The following is a 15,966-nucleotide window of genomic DNA, read 5'->3' on the forward strand; positions in this document are numbered from 1 at the left end:
GGCTATTATTTTGATTTTTATTAAATCCAGTGTTTAGTTTCAAGTATTAGTGAGCTTAGCTTGAGGAAAACTGGAAGCATCACTTGAATATCTCTTTTGTTGTTTGCATGTTAATATCTGTAATTCTAACAAAGTAAGCTTTAATTTAGATGGTTGGTTTTGCAATTCCATTTAGAAAGTAAGGAGGGATTTTATTTATGAAACAGGTTTCTGTGACTGCCCATCTAACCAGTCAAACTATCAGCAGCAGTGCAAAAGACGGAAATGGGTATTAGGATATTTCACACCAAAAGTCTGACTATTGTCCTTGGAAAAGAAGAGAAATGCAATTTAGACTCTTTTGGGTTTGGAACACATTAAGAAAGCTAATCAGAAGTCTGTAGGCAACACCTTTTGGATCTCTCCAGTGCCACAGACTCTGAGTGTGTCCGGAAGGAAACCATATTTGCTGGTATCAAAATCCAGGTCTGAAACAGGATTGAAGTGGCTGGAGATAACACAAAGTGCTTGGAATTAAATGTTGCCTTAAAGCAGTTCAGACTAATGTTATCAGGCACAGCAAAAGCAGCTTTCTGTCAGATGCAGGGCAGGGTAGGGTGAGAGGCTGAGTTTTTTCACATCATCTGCTGTCTGGTCTTCTGAAGTAATGTAGTCCAAATACAAGCTTATCTTCTCAGTGAGAAGTAGATTATAGCTTTGGGAGTCATTGGGATTATCCTGATAAGTATTTGTACTGTATATCTAAGTGGAGAAAGGATGCAAGCTTTTCCCTGTGAAATGTTTTTCGGAACTGAGTATACTTTCCCTTTGAGAACAAAGGGATACCTGGTTTGTTGAAGCGAGTGGGGTACAGCACTTTGCTCATCTCTTCCCATTTTGCCAGACCTTTTTGTAAGAAAGGGTTACTCAGTAAAACACTCGCCTTTTAAATCTTCTGTCATTTGTTTGTCCCATCACACTCAGAAGTGATGCCTTTTTAACATCTTTTTAACATCTAACATCCTGATATCCAAGGCAGTTTTCAACCAATCAGATGCTTACTTTGCCCTTACACTTTAACACAAACCGGCACAGGCCCCAACAAGTACACAGTAAAAATTAGAGGTACCTTCGCATTCTCTCTTTCACATGTTATCTGTTCTATCCTCTGCCAGCAATGCCCCCACACCTATACGCACACATGCATATATGCACACATTTTTAAATAGGAAGATAACAACTAATAAAAACTAACATAAAGTAAGGAAGAAAATTAGAAAGGAAAAAAGATTCAAAGAAATGGCTTCCATATTCTTCACTGAAGTTACAAGTACAACTATATTTTAACTTCACTCTCTAAAGTTATATTAAAAGTTCTTTCTATAATTTACCCTATCTAATAATCAAGTCCATGAATCACATTTATTTTATGCAAAATATCCATAAAAGGTTTCCAGTCACCAATAAATGTAGATGGTATCTTTTCTCAATTGAAGGGAGATAATTTAGCCATCTCAGCCATTTTACCAACCCTTCTTCCATAGTGGGTGTGCCGAAACTTTCCATCTCTATGCATATAATAATCTTGCTGCAGTAATCATATATTGAAATAATCTTCCGTATTTTTTCTAACTGTTTATCCATTAGTCCTAAAAGTTCTGACTTCAGCTGAATATTAATCTTTAAAATACTCTGTATCAAAGTATGTATTAGAATACTTTTTAAAGCTTTTTTACAAGTCTACCAAGCACAATAAAATATCCCTTCATGTTGTTTACATTTCCAGGATACATTTGAAGTGCCTTTATATATTCTACATAATTTTTCTGCCATTATAAACCAACAATAAATCATTAAAAATATCTTTACAAGTTTAACACAGTGTAAATTTCAACCCTTTTCCATCTGTATATTATAGCCAAACTTCATAGCCCACATTTTTTAACTTGTTCTTCCTCTGTTTCAAATTCAGCAAAGGTTTACTTATTTATTTCCCACCTTTATTATTTTGATAAAAATTCAAAATGCTAACATTCCTTTCTCTACCTATTTTCCTCACAACAGCGCTGTGAGGTGAGGTGGGCTGAGAGAAAGGGACTGACCCAAAGTCACTCAGCCATGCCTATGGCAAGACTAAAACTCAGTCCCCTGGTTTCTAGGCCTGTACCTTAACCACTAGACCAAACAAATTCTCTATTATACATTTTATCTACATCTCTTCATACATTTTAGTAATTACATGTTCATGTGTATACTTGTTCTTTAAATTCTTACTTTGTTCTGCACCATAAATCTTTTGGTTCGTTTTAATCTTTCTGATAAATGTAAATGGGAAAACCATTGACAAATATATTATTCTGCTATTAATTGCTCTCTTGATTTAGTTTTAAATTCCCCTTGATGGCTTTCCAATAATTTCTGATATGTCAACCATTTGTCCTTGTCTGCTGTTTCTCTTCTATAATATGCCTCTTGAGCTGAGATCTATAAAAGTGTTTTGTGCACAACCCTGGGTTTATATCTATTCCATATTCTCAATATGGCATGTCTAATAAAATGATTTTTTAAAATCCAAATTAACTTTATTATATCATAAATATCCATGCCATCTAACCTTAGGTCGTGACCTTCTAAATTTTCTTGTTTCTCAGCAACATCCATTATTTCATCTATTTCAAATAATAAGCAGCAAAATGAAATTTCAAATATGATAAATCCCATCTTCCTCTTTCCTTTATATCTTATAACACTTCATATTTGACTTTCCCCCTTGCTATATGAATTTAGATGCATCTTTTTGCCATTGTTCAAATGGTAAACAGATGTCAAAGCAGGTATTATCTGAAACAGAAGCACCGTTCTTGCCAAAGCATTCTCCCCAAAGTGATCATGTTAATTTCTCCCACCTTATCATGTCCTTCTTAATTTCATTATATGTCTTAACATGATCATTTTCAAATAGCACTTCTATTTGTCATAATAATACCCAGGTACTTTACTTTTTTCTCAATCTTAAAATCAGTTTTTTTCCATCAGTTTATTTGAACTTATAATTTCATGTTTTTGTTAACATCTTTGTCTTCTGATTATTACGGATAGACCTTGACTTACAACCATTCATTTAGTGACCATTTGAAATAACAACAGCACTGAAAAAAGTGACTTACGACCGGGTCTGGGGAACCCAGAGCGGGATGGAGCCTGTCAAATGGCTAGTGTGATCTGCTATCGTCGGGGCAGGGGGTGGGAGTTGGGGGGTGATCTTTTTTTTTCTTCCAGATTTTGTTCTATTGTACTTTATTAATTTATTTGATTCTTTTTGTTATTTTTTATTGTTTTTTTTTATTTTTTATTTTTCATTTTAAATATGGTTTAGAGAGCCTCGGTGGTGCAGTGGTTGGAGTGCAGTACTGCAAGCTACTCCTACTGCAATTTGGTAAATCGAATCCCACCAGGCTCAAGGTTGACTCAGCCTTCCATCCTTCTGAGGTGGGTAAAATGAGGACCTAGGTTGTTCGGGGTAATAGGCTGATTCTGTCAACCGCTTAGAAAGGGCTGTAAAGCACATAAAGCAGTATATAAGTCTAAGGGCTACTGCTATTTTACATTGTGTAAGCCGGTTTGAGTCGCCATGGGTGAATAGGTGGCAATACAAAACAAACAAACAAACAAACAAACAAATAAATAAATTTTCACACTTACAATAGTTGCAGCACCCCTAGGGTCATGTGATCAAAATTTGGAGTCTTGGCAACCAGGATGTATTTATGATGGGCGCAGTGTCGTGTGGGTCACATGTTCTCCTTTTGCAAACTTCTGGCGAGCAAAGTGCAATGGGGAAGACAGATTTAGTTAACAACCATGTTACTAACTTAACGACAGTGACTCACTTAACAACTGTGGTAATAAAGATTGTAAAAGGGGGAAAAGCTTACGTAACAAGTGTCGCTCTTAACAGTGGAATTTGGGGGCTCAGTTGTGGTCACAGGTTGATGTCTACCTGCAATCTGAAAACCTGGTAACATACCAAAATCCTTTAACTTCTGCCTTAAAGTTTCTACTCCTCCTAATAAATCTTCTAAATCTGTACTTGCAGAGCATTTCAACCTCCCTGACCACTCTGTGGCAACTCCAACGGTCTCAGCTAGCAACAATGAGTCTTTAATCCACTATACTTGTTAATTGCTGAAGATGCTAGTACTCTGTGTCCCATGTAACCTGCACCTGCATAACCAACCTGTGGGTCAGCCTTCAAGAATCTTTCTTCTGCTTGTCTTTCCGACTGCCACAGTAATGGGGGGAGTCAGCATACATTGAGCTTTGTTAGGGTGGAGGCGGGAAGAGTGCTAGAGGCTTGAGAGGGTGAAATGTGAAACTTGGGAAATCTTTCTTGTATATGCTTGCTTGCTTACAGCGCAGCCGCAGAATCTTACCTTATCCAGGCCAAGATCAATGGCCAGATGTCTGAATCACCACCTGAAGATGCCCCACATGACATTATACACATCTCAGATTGGATGGCCAGTTTGAACTTATTGTGGGTGGGAACGTTGCCATAACTTTGCATATGTGATTTTCATGCCTAGTGCCTCACATCGTGAATTCTTTTGATGCTACCACTTGATTTCCAGTAAAAGTCCTTTTCTCTATAACAATGGAGTTGAATGGTTTCTTTCTTGGATTTTGAATGAAGCCTCACCTGACACTGTGTTCCCTTTCCTCATTCCCCATTTAAATGGTAGACTTTAGAAGAAACCCTCCCATTACCATCTCTTACAATACTAGACAACACAGTATCAACAGTAGAGACCTTCAAATTTCTAGGTTCTATTATGTCACAAGACCTAAAGTGGACACTTAACATCAAAAATGTCATCAAAAAAGCACAACCAAGAATGTTCTTTCTGCACCAACTCAGGAAGCTCAAACTGCCCAAGGAGCTGCTGATCCAGTTCTACCGAGGAATGATGGAATGATGGAGTCTGTCATCTGCACCTCTATAACTGTCTGGTTTGGTTCTGCAACCCAACAGGGCAGACACAGACTTCAGAGGGTAATTAGGACTGCAGAAAAAAATATTACTACCAACCTGCCTTCAATTGAGGACCTGTATACTGCACGAGTCAAAAAGAGGGATGTGAAAATATCGACAGACCCCTCACATCCTGGACACAAACTGTTTCAACTCCTTCCCTCAAAACGACGCTATAGAGCCCTGCACACCAGAACAACTAGACACAAGGACAGTTTTTCCCTGAACGCCATCACTCTGCTAAACAAATAATTCCCTCAACACTGTCCAACTATTTACTAAGTCTGCACTACTGTTACTATTAACCTTTTCATCACTCCTTATCGCCCATCCCCTCCCACTTGTGACTGTATAACTGTAACTTTGTCACTTATATCCTTATGATTTGGCCAATAAAGAATTCTATGTTTTATGTTCTAAATACTTCATCTGTCCAGCCGCTCTATGCAGCTGATGGGGTGAGCTCAAACTCACAAAAACAGAAAAGGTGTTAGACTTCTTCTGTATTGTGTTCTCAGGCTGATCAAAGTTTTCCAAAGCCTGTTTCAGGCTTCATACTAAAAAACTGTACCTAAATTGATTTGGGGTTGGCGATAAATTTTTCTATATGTATCTTCAACAAGGTGCATCTAGATTCCAATGCTTGCTCGACCATTAAAATTGATTAAATCTCAGGCTTTCCTGCTGCCACAGTTGCCAAAGGGATTATCGAGAGCATACTTTAAAAACAGCAAGGGCTTTAAGCATGTTGTCATGAGTAGGCTCTTATTTATTTTCATGTGGATACTGCAGATTCTGCATAAAATTGAAAATGGTGAGTTGGCATAAAGTTAAATTTGAATCAAAAATAAGCCATGGTTTTTCTTATTACATAATAGCAAGAACAGGATTAACTGCTGCAGAAGGCAATAGCTGTTTCCATTACTGAGTTGTACTATTTTTGTAGGTAGGTCATTTGCTTTTGAAGTGGAAAGTATAACATATAGATTAGTGACTACAGAACAAAATGACCAGCATATATAATAAATCTGAAACTAAAACAGAAGTGAAACCTTTACCAAAAGTTTTGAACTTTTACATTGGGTTGTGAAGGCATAATAACACTACTGGAGAAGGGTATCATAGCAAAACATGATCCATGGATCTCCCAAGAGCAGAGTTTTGCCTCCAGTGGCAAGTTCTGGAATCTATCTGTCCATCATTTGCCACACAGGGGCACAAAAGAGATAGGAGATAAGTGAACTCTGGGTAGTATTTTAGCACTGGGCCATGACGGGAACGAGGCAAGCGTTCACTAATCTGCCTACAGATGACTCTCATCCCTTTACAGCAGGGGTGTCAAACTCAAGGTCCAGGGGCCGGATCTGGCCTGGGGGGTTGTTTAGATCTGGCCTGCAGAGCTTCCCTGGAAAGAGCCAAGGACCAGCCTGCGGTGCCTCTGCCAGCAAAAAATGGAACTTGGAGGCTTTGGCGGCCTCCTACAACCTTCTGCCAGCAAAAACGGAGCTCACGGCCTTCCCAAGCTCCGTTTTTGCTGGCAGAGGGTTGTAGGAGGCTGTCAAAGCCTCCCAGGCTCTGTTTTCACTGGCAGAGCACTTGGGCTACCATAGGTGCCCCTGACATGAGTGATGTCAAGCTGGCCACGCCCACCCCAGCCACGCCCACCCATCCCCCAAGTTCAAACACAACCCTGATGCGGCTGTCAATGAAATTGAGTTTGACACCCCTGCTTTACAGAGCTAAGTCCCAGCTGTTTTTTTTTCCTTAGCATTTTCAAATCCCAGCAAATTAATAAACCCAGGGGAGAAACCTTAGAAGTGACGTCACCACACCCACCCTCCCTGCTACTTTTCCACCTGAATTTAAATCTCTTTTCTAGAATTAAAAGAATTCAAGCTGGTCAGCAAGCAGAAAATATTCTCTAAAGCCTGAAAAAGAAACTAAAACTGGAACATAGTTAAATCAAAACATCCTATAAAACATTTGCCTTTGGAATATTTCACCTATAGAGTATTTACTATAGAAAGTTTGCCTTTTTTTAGGATATTTACAGGTTCTGGGAGATACTGCCATGCATTTTCTGCTGTCTGTTTATTGGCAGTTTATGTCTGATTTTTGTTTGAACATAGGCAGAAAAGCAGAAGTCATTAATACATTTTCCTCTTTTCTTTTTCTTTTTCCAGATCATCAGAAACTAGAGCGGGAAGCTCGAATCTGCCGGTTATTAAAACACCCAAATATTGGTAAGTGCCATTGCAACAGACTTTCAAAGGAAATGAAACTTGCCAATGTCTTCTCTCGTGAGAGTAGCGAGCCAGAACTATGGCAACCACTTTGGAGACAGGGTGTGTGTACTTTGTGCTGAAGGAACTCCTCAGAAAACTTGCCTTTCGGTATGAAGCCTTTCCGTCTGTCCTCTGCTTAGGCAGATATCTCACCCAAGAAAATGAACTGCACCATTGTTCCTCCCTCAATTCAGCTTCTCCCATGAAAAACAAGAGATGTGTTGCTAGAATGTTCTGTTCTAACCTTGAAAGGGGCTTTTCCAATTTCAGAACAGAGTATTAGAAGTCTTTTGGACGGCATCCATCTTTAAAATGGGCCCATTTCAAGTCTTGAGGTCAAACCACTTCAGAATGGTCCTCTTTCAGTGTTGGGTTCTCATGCAACTTAGAACTAAAGAGAAATTTCCTGAAAGTTAGAACAATTAATCAGTGGAACAACTTGCCTCCAGAAGTTGTAAATGCTCCAACACTGGAAGGTTTTAAGAAGAGATTGGACAACCATTTGTCTGAAGTGGGGTTGGGTTTCCAACCTAAGCAGGGGTTGGACTAGAAGACCTCCAAGGTCCCTTCCAACTCTGTTATTCTATTCTATTCATAATTGTTTGACATTCTGTGCACCTCACTGGACAGTCCCTTTGGCTTGTCCCTGCCTTGGTTTGCATTTTCTTGTTCTTCCACTGGAGTGAAACTTATATTAGATACAGAAAAAGTGTTTGACTGGGTCAAACCAACATCCCTGTAGTTCATTCTTCTCTTCCTTAGAGGAAACAACATTTCTTATGGAAGCTCACCAGAGAAATAAGACGATTGTGTGATTTTTGTATTTCCGTGTCTGATCTTTAAAGGAACGTTACTGTCTGGGTGGTGATTTGATTCAGATGTTGTGCTTCAGAGCTCTTGATGGCCCATAGCCATTGTGCTTGAATTTGCTGAGCTATCTAAAGGCTGCCACCATTCCAAGAGGATATTTTAATTCTTTCCCCGCTGTTTTTCCCTTTCTCTTTTATCGCAAAAATTTTGCCTGCAATTTCCAAGATCAGAGAATCTGTATTTGGCGTATTTGCTCTCCTTTCCCACCTAAGTTAGTAATAATTTCCTTCTAAGTTCTGCTGAAATGAGATTTCAAAAATGTTGCACAGGGCACATTGGGATCCAGTTCAGAAATAAATCCTGAAACGCCCAAACGTTTTTCCTACATACCTAGAAATGGGGCAGAATTACTTAAGGCCGGTGTGTTTATAAAAGGACACAGCTGCTTACCTTCTAGTTTGCTGCTAAACAGGTTAGCGTGAACAGAAAATACCAAGGCCTTTCTATGATTCTTCCTTTCATGTTCTTACCTAGTTTTGTGTCTCTTCAGCTACATCAGAATAGAGCAAGCAAAGATTACACAGTCAGTTGTTTGGGATAGTATGAGGATTTCTGCTCTGAGCAAGAGGTTGGACTAGAAGAGCTTAAATTCCCCTTTCAACTCTGTGATATTTTGCCTCCCTGTCCTTCTGTGGTCCCTGGCACACAGGCCAGGTAGTTGCCAGAGTTCTGGGAAATGTAACATACAAGTGTACTTACCAGTGTTTGACCCGCCAGTAGGATTGGGGACAATTTGCCTGTCTCTATCAGAAGGCGGAGTCTTTATCAGAAGACAGAGGCTGTAAAAGGAAAAAAAAAATCTAAGATGAAAAACTCTGATGCTGGAATAAGTTGTTCTCAGCTCAGAATGGCCAGTGTTGGTGTCAGCACATTCTGAGCAGGAATATTTTGTGTTGTCCCAGTAGACAACTGTTTTTTTGACAGCAGCCATGTTCTGTTATGTTCAGGAGTTGATACTGTACCAGAGATGGTATTCAACCAGTTCTTACTGGTTCGGGCGAACTGGTAGCGATGATTTGGCATTGGTTGCTGAACTGGTGGTGACCAGGAGTGGGTGGGATTCTACCGGTTCTGTCTGGCTCTACAGAACCGGTAGCTCTGAAGAGCAGCAGACACAGAACCGTTTCTGTGTCTGGTGCTGTTTTGGCCGCCTGCCTGGGCTCTTACCTGTCCTTTATTTCCTGCTTTTTTAACCAAAGCTGCTTTATGCGGCACAACTGCGGTTGAAAAAGCAAGAAAAGAGCTTCCAGTTTGAGTTCCTTCAGCGACAGACAGAAATCCGTGATTGTGTGCGGTTTCGATCAGGGCTCGCTGCTGGAGCGCCCCGAGCTGGCTGGTTTCAGGACTAAGCCACCCTGTAGAGGTGGTGAAGAGGGGGGAGACTGCCAGCAGGGTTGAGGAGAGCCACATCTCTCCTCCCCAGCTGGCCCTTACTCCCTTTCCCAAAGGCTGTTGCAGCGGTGGTCAGAAATGGCCACCTCAAAGAAGAACTTGATTGGAAAAGAATGTGCAGGAGGAAAATAAGAAGTGAAAGTTTTGGCTGACCAGGTTAAATTGCAAAAGCAACAACTAAGGTACCCTGGAATTTAAACTTACAAAAAAATAACATCGCTCCCAAAGAAGAGACGGAAGCAGCGAAGCAAAGTGAAAAGGGAAAGGTTTGGTGTTATTTTTTCTTCTCTCCCTTTCCCTATACTGACAACTAAGAGACTTAAATAAGAAATCGAAAAAATCCACTTTGACATCACCAGGCAATTAAGCTGAAAATAAAACAAAATGTCAAAGGGATAATAAAAATTTCTGGACACTAAATTTTTTTTTCATAAGCAGGAAGGGAGAGAAAAAGAATAAGCAGGATCTGGGAAGAGGGAGGAGACTGCCTGGAATTAAAAAGAATCTACAATAAAACTTCAACAAGATTTCTAAAAGATACATTTTAACTGAAACTTTGTAACTAAACAGTAGAACCCCAGGAAGAGAAAGTGAAAAAAAAGAGCAAAAAGAAACAACTTGCGTGTATTTGGATTACTTGGTGATTTTTGGATTCTTGGTTATTGCATTTGAATGACTAAAATTAATCGGGTGGTTGTTTAAAAATTTATACAATGGCACTACTTCTGGATGAATTGAAAATGGAACTTAAAAAGTATAAAGATGCACAAGAAGGGAGGGGTTCTTTTGGCTTCATTTTTCAATTCTTAGAAATGGAGATTTGGAACTATGAGAAACAACAAGAAACATCTGCAAAACTGGGACAAAGAAGAAGCCATCTTTAATGAACAAGTAATTCTATGTGGGGAAGAAAAAGGAAAGGGGGGGGGAAGAGAATGAAGAATTTAAGACTTAAAAAAACCACCAAAGAAAAATAATTCAAAAAATAAGTATAATACTGGAAAGCAACAGAAGAGGGGAATACAGAAGAGAGAAATAGAGGTAGAGAGACAAGGGGGTAAAAAGGGGAGAGAGAAGAAGAGAGGGAAGAAGGAAAGGAAAAGAAGTTACAAAGGACTGGAACAAGATATAGAGAAACAGGACCTATTTAGAGATAATGGGTGAAAATTTAACTGAAAAAGGGATTCTGTAAAGGTACATGAAAATTTAACTGAAAAAGGTACATACGATTATATTGTTATATTAGTAATAGAAATAACTTTAGAAAATTGGAAACAATGTGTGATTAAAATGAGGTGTAAAATAGTGTAATCTAGTGAAATGTTTGTTAATAAAATAAGTGAAATAAAATAAATGAGAAAATTGAATTAGGAAGGGACGGGAACATTTTAATTAGTTAATGTTTTATAAAATATAAGTGAAGGGGGGGGAATTAATTATGGAAAGCTTATAATTGTTCCCATAGAAGTATGATATATAATTGAAAAGTAATGTTAAAGAAGTTAAGATTTTAATGAATATTAATATTAATGATAGAATTGAATTGGAATGGAATGTGTTGTTTTAATTACATATATTTATAATTTTTTCTTTTTTAAAGAATATAGTGTGTATTTTAAGAATGTACCAAGCAGAATCCGAATGGAAGTTATGTATTATATTGATTGTTATAACTTTAGGGTATATATTGAAGCCTAAATAAGAGTTAAATGGATAAACTTAAAAGATATAAAGGCGTCATACTCCAATCAGTAACTACAGGAGAAATTTTGTTTAATGAGAAAAGATAATAGATAATTGAAACAGGACAGACAAAAAATATAAATATAATGATTTGAATTGAGACAAGATAATTAAAATAAAATTGAGAAAATTAAAAGAGGGGAGAAGCTATGCAAAAAATGTAAACCAGTAATAAGATATGGAATAGAACATAAAAATGAGCATGAAATTGAATTTGTGTCTGTACGAAGAAATATAACCTGGGATTACACTACTTTCAAAAGAGATGTTTTATTTGTATTTTTTTTGTGAAAACTCAAATAAAGTTTACACACACAAAAAAAAAGCAGGAAAAGGGGCTTTTCCATCTGCTGCGCACCCGTATGCAGCGCTGCTCAGCTGTCCAGGCAGCTCAGCAGATCATAAATTGCACTCGCGTGACTTGCGCATGCGCGCGCGTCACAGAGCAACAGAACCAGTAGTTATACTGGTCGGATCCCATCCCTGGTGGTGACCCCTGGCTGGCCACACTCCTGACCTGATCGCCTGGTCGCTCACTTGTCCCGAGCGCTCTCCTAGCTTTCCCTACCAAGTGGTGGCCATGGCACAGCTCGGGCAGATGTCCCAGGGCTGCTGCATATGCGCACTGCGTGTGCAGCTGCTACACATGCAGTGCGCATGTGCAGCAGCCTCGGGAAATCTGCCCACCCTTCTTGAGCAGGCTTTCTTCCTTCTCCCGCTAGACATGCCTCTTCCAGCCTGGCCCAGCTCGGCCAGCCAGCAGGTGGGTGGGCGGATGTCCAGGGGCTTCTCACCCCCCTTGTTGCGAGATGCCTACAGCTGCTGTCTGCTTTTTTCAGTGTGGCTGCAATCCAGCAGCCGCACAGAAAAAAGAATGCCCTGTTCTATGTGCTGGGCCCGGGAAGTCCGAGCAGCCGGCGCAGAGAACAGGGCAGTGCTGGACCATTGGAGAAGCAAAGCGAAGCGAAGCGAAGCCAGATATCAGTAGCCGCCTCTTTCGCAGCGCAAGAAGCCTCCCCCAACTGGCCAGCTGCTCCCCTTTTTCTCTTCCTGTTTGTTTTGTATGGCCCAGGAGGAGGACAGCAGTTGGCCGATTGGGGGGAGGCTTTCTGCACCAAAGGAGGCAGCTAGAGACCAAAAAAGAGTCACCTCCAGCATCCACCCCTTTGTCTGGCTGCTCTCCTCCTCCTTGGCCATACAAAACAAAGTCACATGACCACGAAGCCATACCCACCAAGCAAGCCACGCCCACAGAACCAGTAGTAAAAAAAAAATTGAATCTCACCACTGTACTGTATGTATAGGGAGCTGAAGCCAAGTGTGGTCATATAAACCATTGTCTCTGTTGCACTTTTTCTCCTCACTTCAACAGATAGCAGACTATAGTAAAATGCTTATTAGAAATTGGAACTTGACCTTTTACCAAATAATTTTGGAATTAGACTGAAGACTACAAATTGCCTATCTTAACTACATTATTTTGTAGGTCACCTCAAATTCTTTTCAAAATAAAATGTGCAGTTGCACAAGAACATGAAAGGCTAGAAGAGAATTCCCTATCATCTGTAATTTTGCAAATATCTCACTCACGTATACAGCTTTGCAAGCTGGACAGTCTGTGTTTGTCAGATTCATTATGTCTCTTAAGAAATGTTATTCCTGTCCAAGGATCTACACTGTAATAGGCTTACTTTAGTGAACCAACTATATTTAGTGGATATTTAGTGCTTTTTAAAAGAGACTTGCTGTTTGATACGATTTGCTTTCCCAGAACTCTTCGTTTTGCATTCAGATTTAAAATTCTTTTAAGCAAGCACCTAAGTTACAAACTTCCTCATTCTTGGACCAATAGCTTCTGAATCAGAAGAACTGGTAAAATGTGTTTATTGAGATTCCTCTTGTCTCTTGTTGGAGTACATTTCTAACCAGTTCTCTATTTCATACTTTTTATCTTGTGCAATAGATTTATTTTCTCTCCTTTAGAGGAACAGGGAACCTGATAATAACCCGTTGGAGGGATATAACAAAGTACTAATGAAAACATGCAGTCAAATCATGGTGATGCTTTTCATTTTAACCAAGGAGGAGGAAGAATAGAATTTGTCCCAGTGAAATCATTAACTTTGGTAAACAGCAGGAGGACTGTTATTTATTCTTCAAAACCTATGGAATCCCCCATTCACTCTCACATTCTTCTCATTGTAGTTCAGCGGTTGGAAGGAGGAGAAAATTGAAAGAGAAAGAAACCTTAATTTGGGTTTGCTTTATAGGACCAATTATCATGATTGTATTTCTGAGTCAACAATTTGGGTTATACCTATTCTTAATTTGTAATTTGAACAGAAAAGCAGGGCAGTCACTAAAGCAGTAGCTTTGTTCCGCACCCAGATCTTTACTCTTCTTCAAAACATCATCTATTTTCCCATTGCACTGTATTCTCTTGCCAAAAAGAGCTGACCCTGGAAGGCAGATGAAGAAAAAGGCAGGGATTAGTTATGTTTCCCACCTACCCCAAAGTATCAGAAATTACTTAGAACTCAGAAATGGAATTCCAGCAACCTGTCTGGCATTTTGGAAGGTGCTCTTTACAAGCTCTTGGAGATTCAACAAAAGTTCAAGTGCAGCTGACTAGTCTGGTGGTCTCCAGCCTTGATTACTTTAAGCCTGGGGAAGCAAAGCTGGCTGAGGAATTCTAGGAGTTGGAGCCCCAAGGCTTAAAGTTGCCAAGGTTGGAGACCCCTGGACTAGAAAACTGCTCTTGCTCATCAAGGGGGCCTTTGCTAGCAGGTAGATAATTATGCCTGCGGGCCCTTGGTGCATTAGACAGCTGATTTTGCCTATTCCCAGCAGCTAGACGGAGACTTGCCTGGACCAGAAGGCTCTTCCTTCACATTCTGAGGAGAAAGCTGGTTCAGAAATGTTTCTCTTGAGAGGAACTGGGCCCTGTGCAATTGTTTTAGAATCTCCTGCTTCTTGGGGTCCCAGAACCTCTTCCAAAGCGGTGCTGGGCACAAGAGATCTGCTTAATAAGTATTTTTCTGACTTCTGGTGCAGCTGGTGAGTTGACAGTGCCCTGAAGGCGTGCAACAATAAGGATGTTTTGAACAGGCTGGGCTGTGTGTCTAAAATACATACATTAAAATATGTTACCAGGCTTCAGTCCTGTCCTTAGTAAATAATGATTTGGCGTGGCTTGCCCTGGTTTCTCCCTAGTTTCAATAGAGAGAATTGCTGGAAATTATTTTATTTGTTAGGCCCATTTAAAGCAACATAGGATGAAAGCACAGCATTATCAAGTGTTGATAGGTCATGACTAACTTATCTCATTGACTTCAGTGGGAGTGCAGTATGACTATGCTCTAGCATAGATCCAACCTATAATTAAAACAAATAAAATTTGCTAAAAATAACCACAATAAAGGGTGTTTGGTGTGAATTACACAAGGGTATATTGCAAAATTAATTAGAAGCATAAACTCCCTACTAACAGAAAAGGCACCTCATCAATCAGCCATGAAATAGAAGCAGAGTTTCTGATTAGTAATCTTTGCATAGAAGACTATTCCAGTTGTATTACTTCTTATGCCATCTAAACTTTGCCTGTATCTTTATCTTTATGGAACTTTGAAAAAATGCTTGTCTCAGAATTTATTGGGTTGGAGTTTGTTTGTTGGAACACTGACTGCCTGTTTACACGTTCACACATAAAAGATAAATCCTTGGCTTTGCTGTCCTTTTGTTCTCCTTGTCCTTCCATTTTTTTCCTCTCCCAAGAACTATGGGTATAGTTTTGAATATTGAATTTTAAAAGTATTGAATTTTAACTGAATTTTATTGGTATAGAAATGTGAAGCCGAGAATATCCAGTGTTTTAGGATGATTTATGGATTGATTCTTTAGCATCATTGTACAAAAAGGGGCACATTGTTAGCAAACTACACAATGTTTGTGCATTTGCAGTGTTGATAATGATTGTTGGTTTATAGCTTAACTCCATTTCTCTGATTTTAGTGCTTGTAATATGACCTGTATTTTGTTATTTAGAAAAATAAAATAATATTGTAGGCCCACAAAAAGGTGGTCACAAATTGCAAGATATCAAAATCAGTGCCATCTGATTTTGAGTTTGTATGAAAAGACAATGTGTTTCTATCCAGCATGCAACCTTCCTCATACAAGCTGCCTTTAGGCTTGTAGCTGTAGGCTAAATAGTGTAAACAGCTGTTTTACACTGGCAGAGGTTCTCCAGGGATTTTTGCTGTTATTGTACCAAGGATAAACTGTACTAAAGGCTAAAACTAGGGCTTCTTTATATAAGTAAAGCACGTGTTTTACCACTGAACTTTGTCATTTTTCAAATTTGGTAGAGTTGATTAAACAGCATTGTTTAGAGTAAATCAGCAGCAACTGGCTTCATGACCTAAAGTTCTTGACCTGCTTTCATTGAACAAGTGGGCCATGCAGCCAAATTGTAACTCTGGTTCAGAATATATATTAGAAGAGAAATTCACAAAGCACAATGCATTTCCTATCCTTGAAATTTGCACACATTAATTTGTAAGTTGCATTTAAAAAGAAGGTAGGAACGGATTGCTTTGAGAACAGCTTGGAAAATGTAATTCTAATAATTCTTCAGTTGCCTCTCTTCAGTTTCTCCATCACCCA

General features: G+C 39.3%; 1 protein-coding gene across 17 annotated transcripts in view; it reads left to right on the forward strand.

Annotated features, from left to right (window-relative positions):
- Positions 1-15,966, forward strand: part of CAMK2G (calcium/calmodulin dependent protein kinase II gamma) — a 191,671-nt gene that overhangs the window by 80,749 nt on the left and 94,956 nt on the right. For all 17 annotated transcript variants that reach the window (XM_026710952.2, XM_026710954.2, XM_026710956.2 and 14 more), the window contains one exon: positions 7,195-7,254. In XM_026710952.2, the coding sequence (XP_026566737.1) occupies positions 7,195-7,254 (60 nt within the window). The remainder of the gene's footprint in view (positions 1-7,194; positions 7,255-15,966) is intronic.

This window comes from Pseudonaja textilis, chromosome 4, assembly GCF_049901715.1.
Source record: "Pseudonaja textilis isolate UNSWEBS1 chromosome 4, rPseTex1.2, whole genome shotgun sequence".
Classification (NCBI taxonomy): domain Eukaryota; kingdom Metazoa; phylum Chordata; class Lepidosauria; order Squamata; family Elapidae; genus Pseudonaja; species Pseudonaja textilis.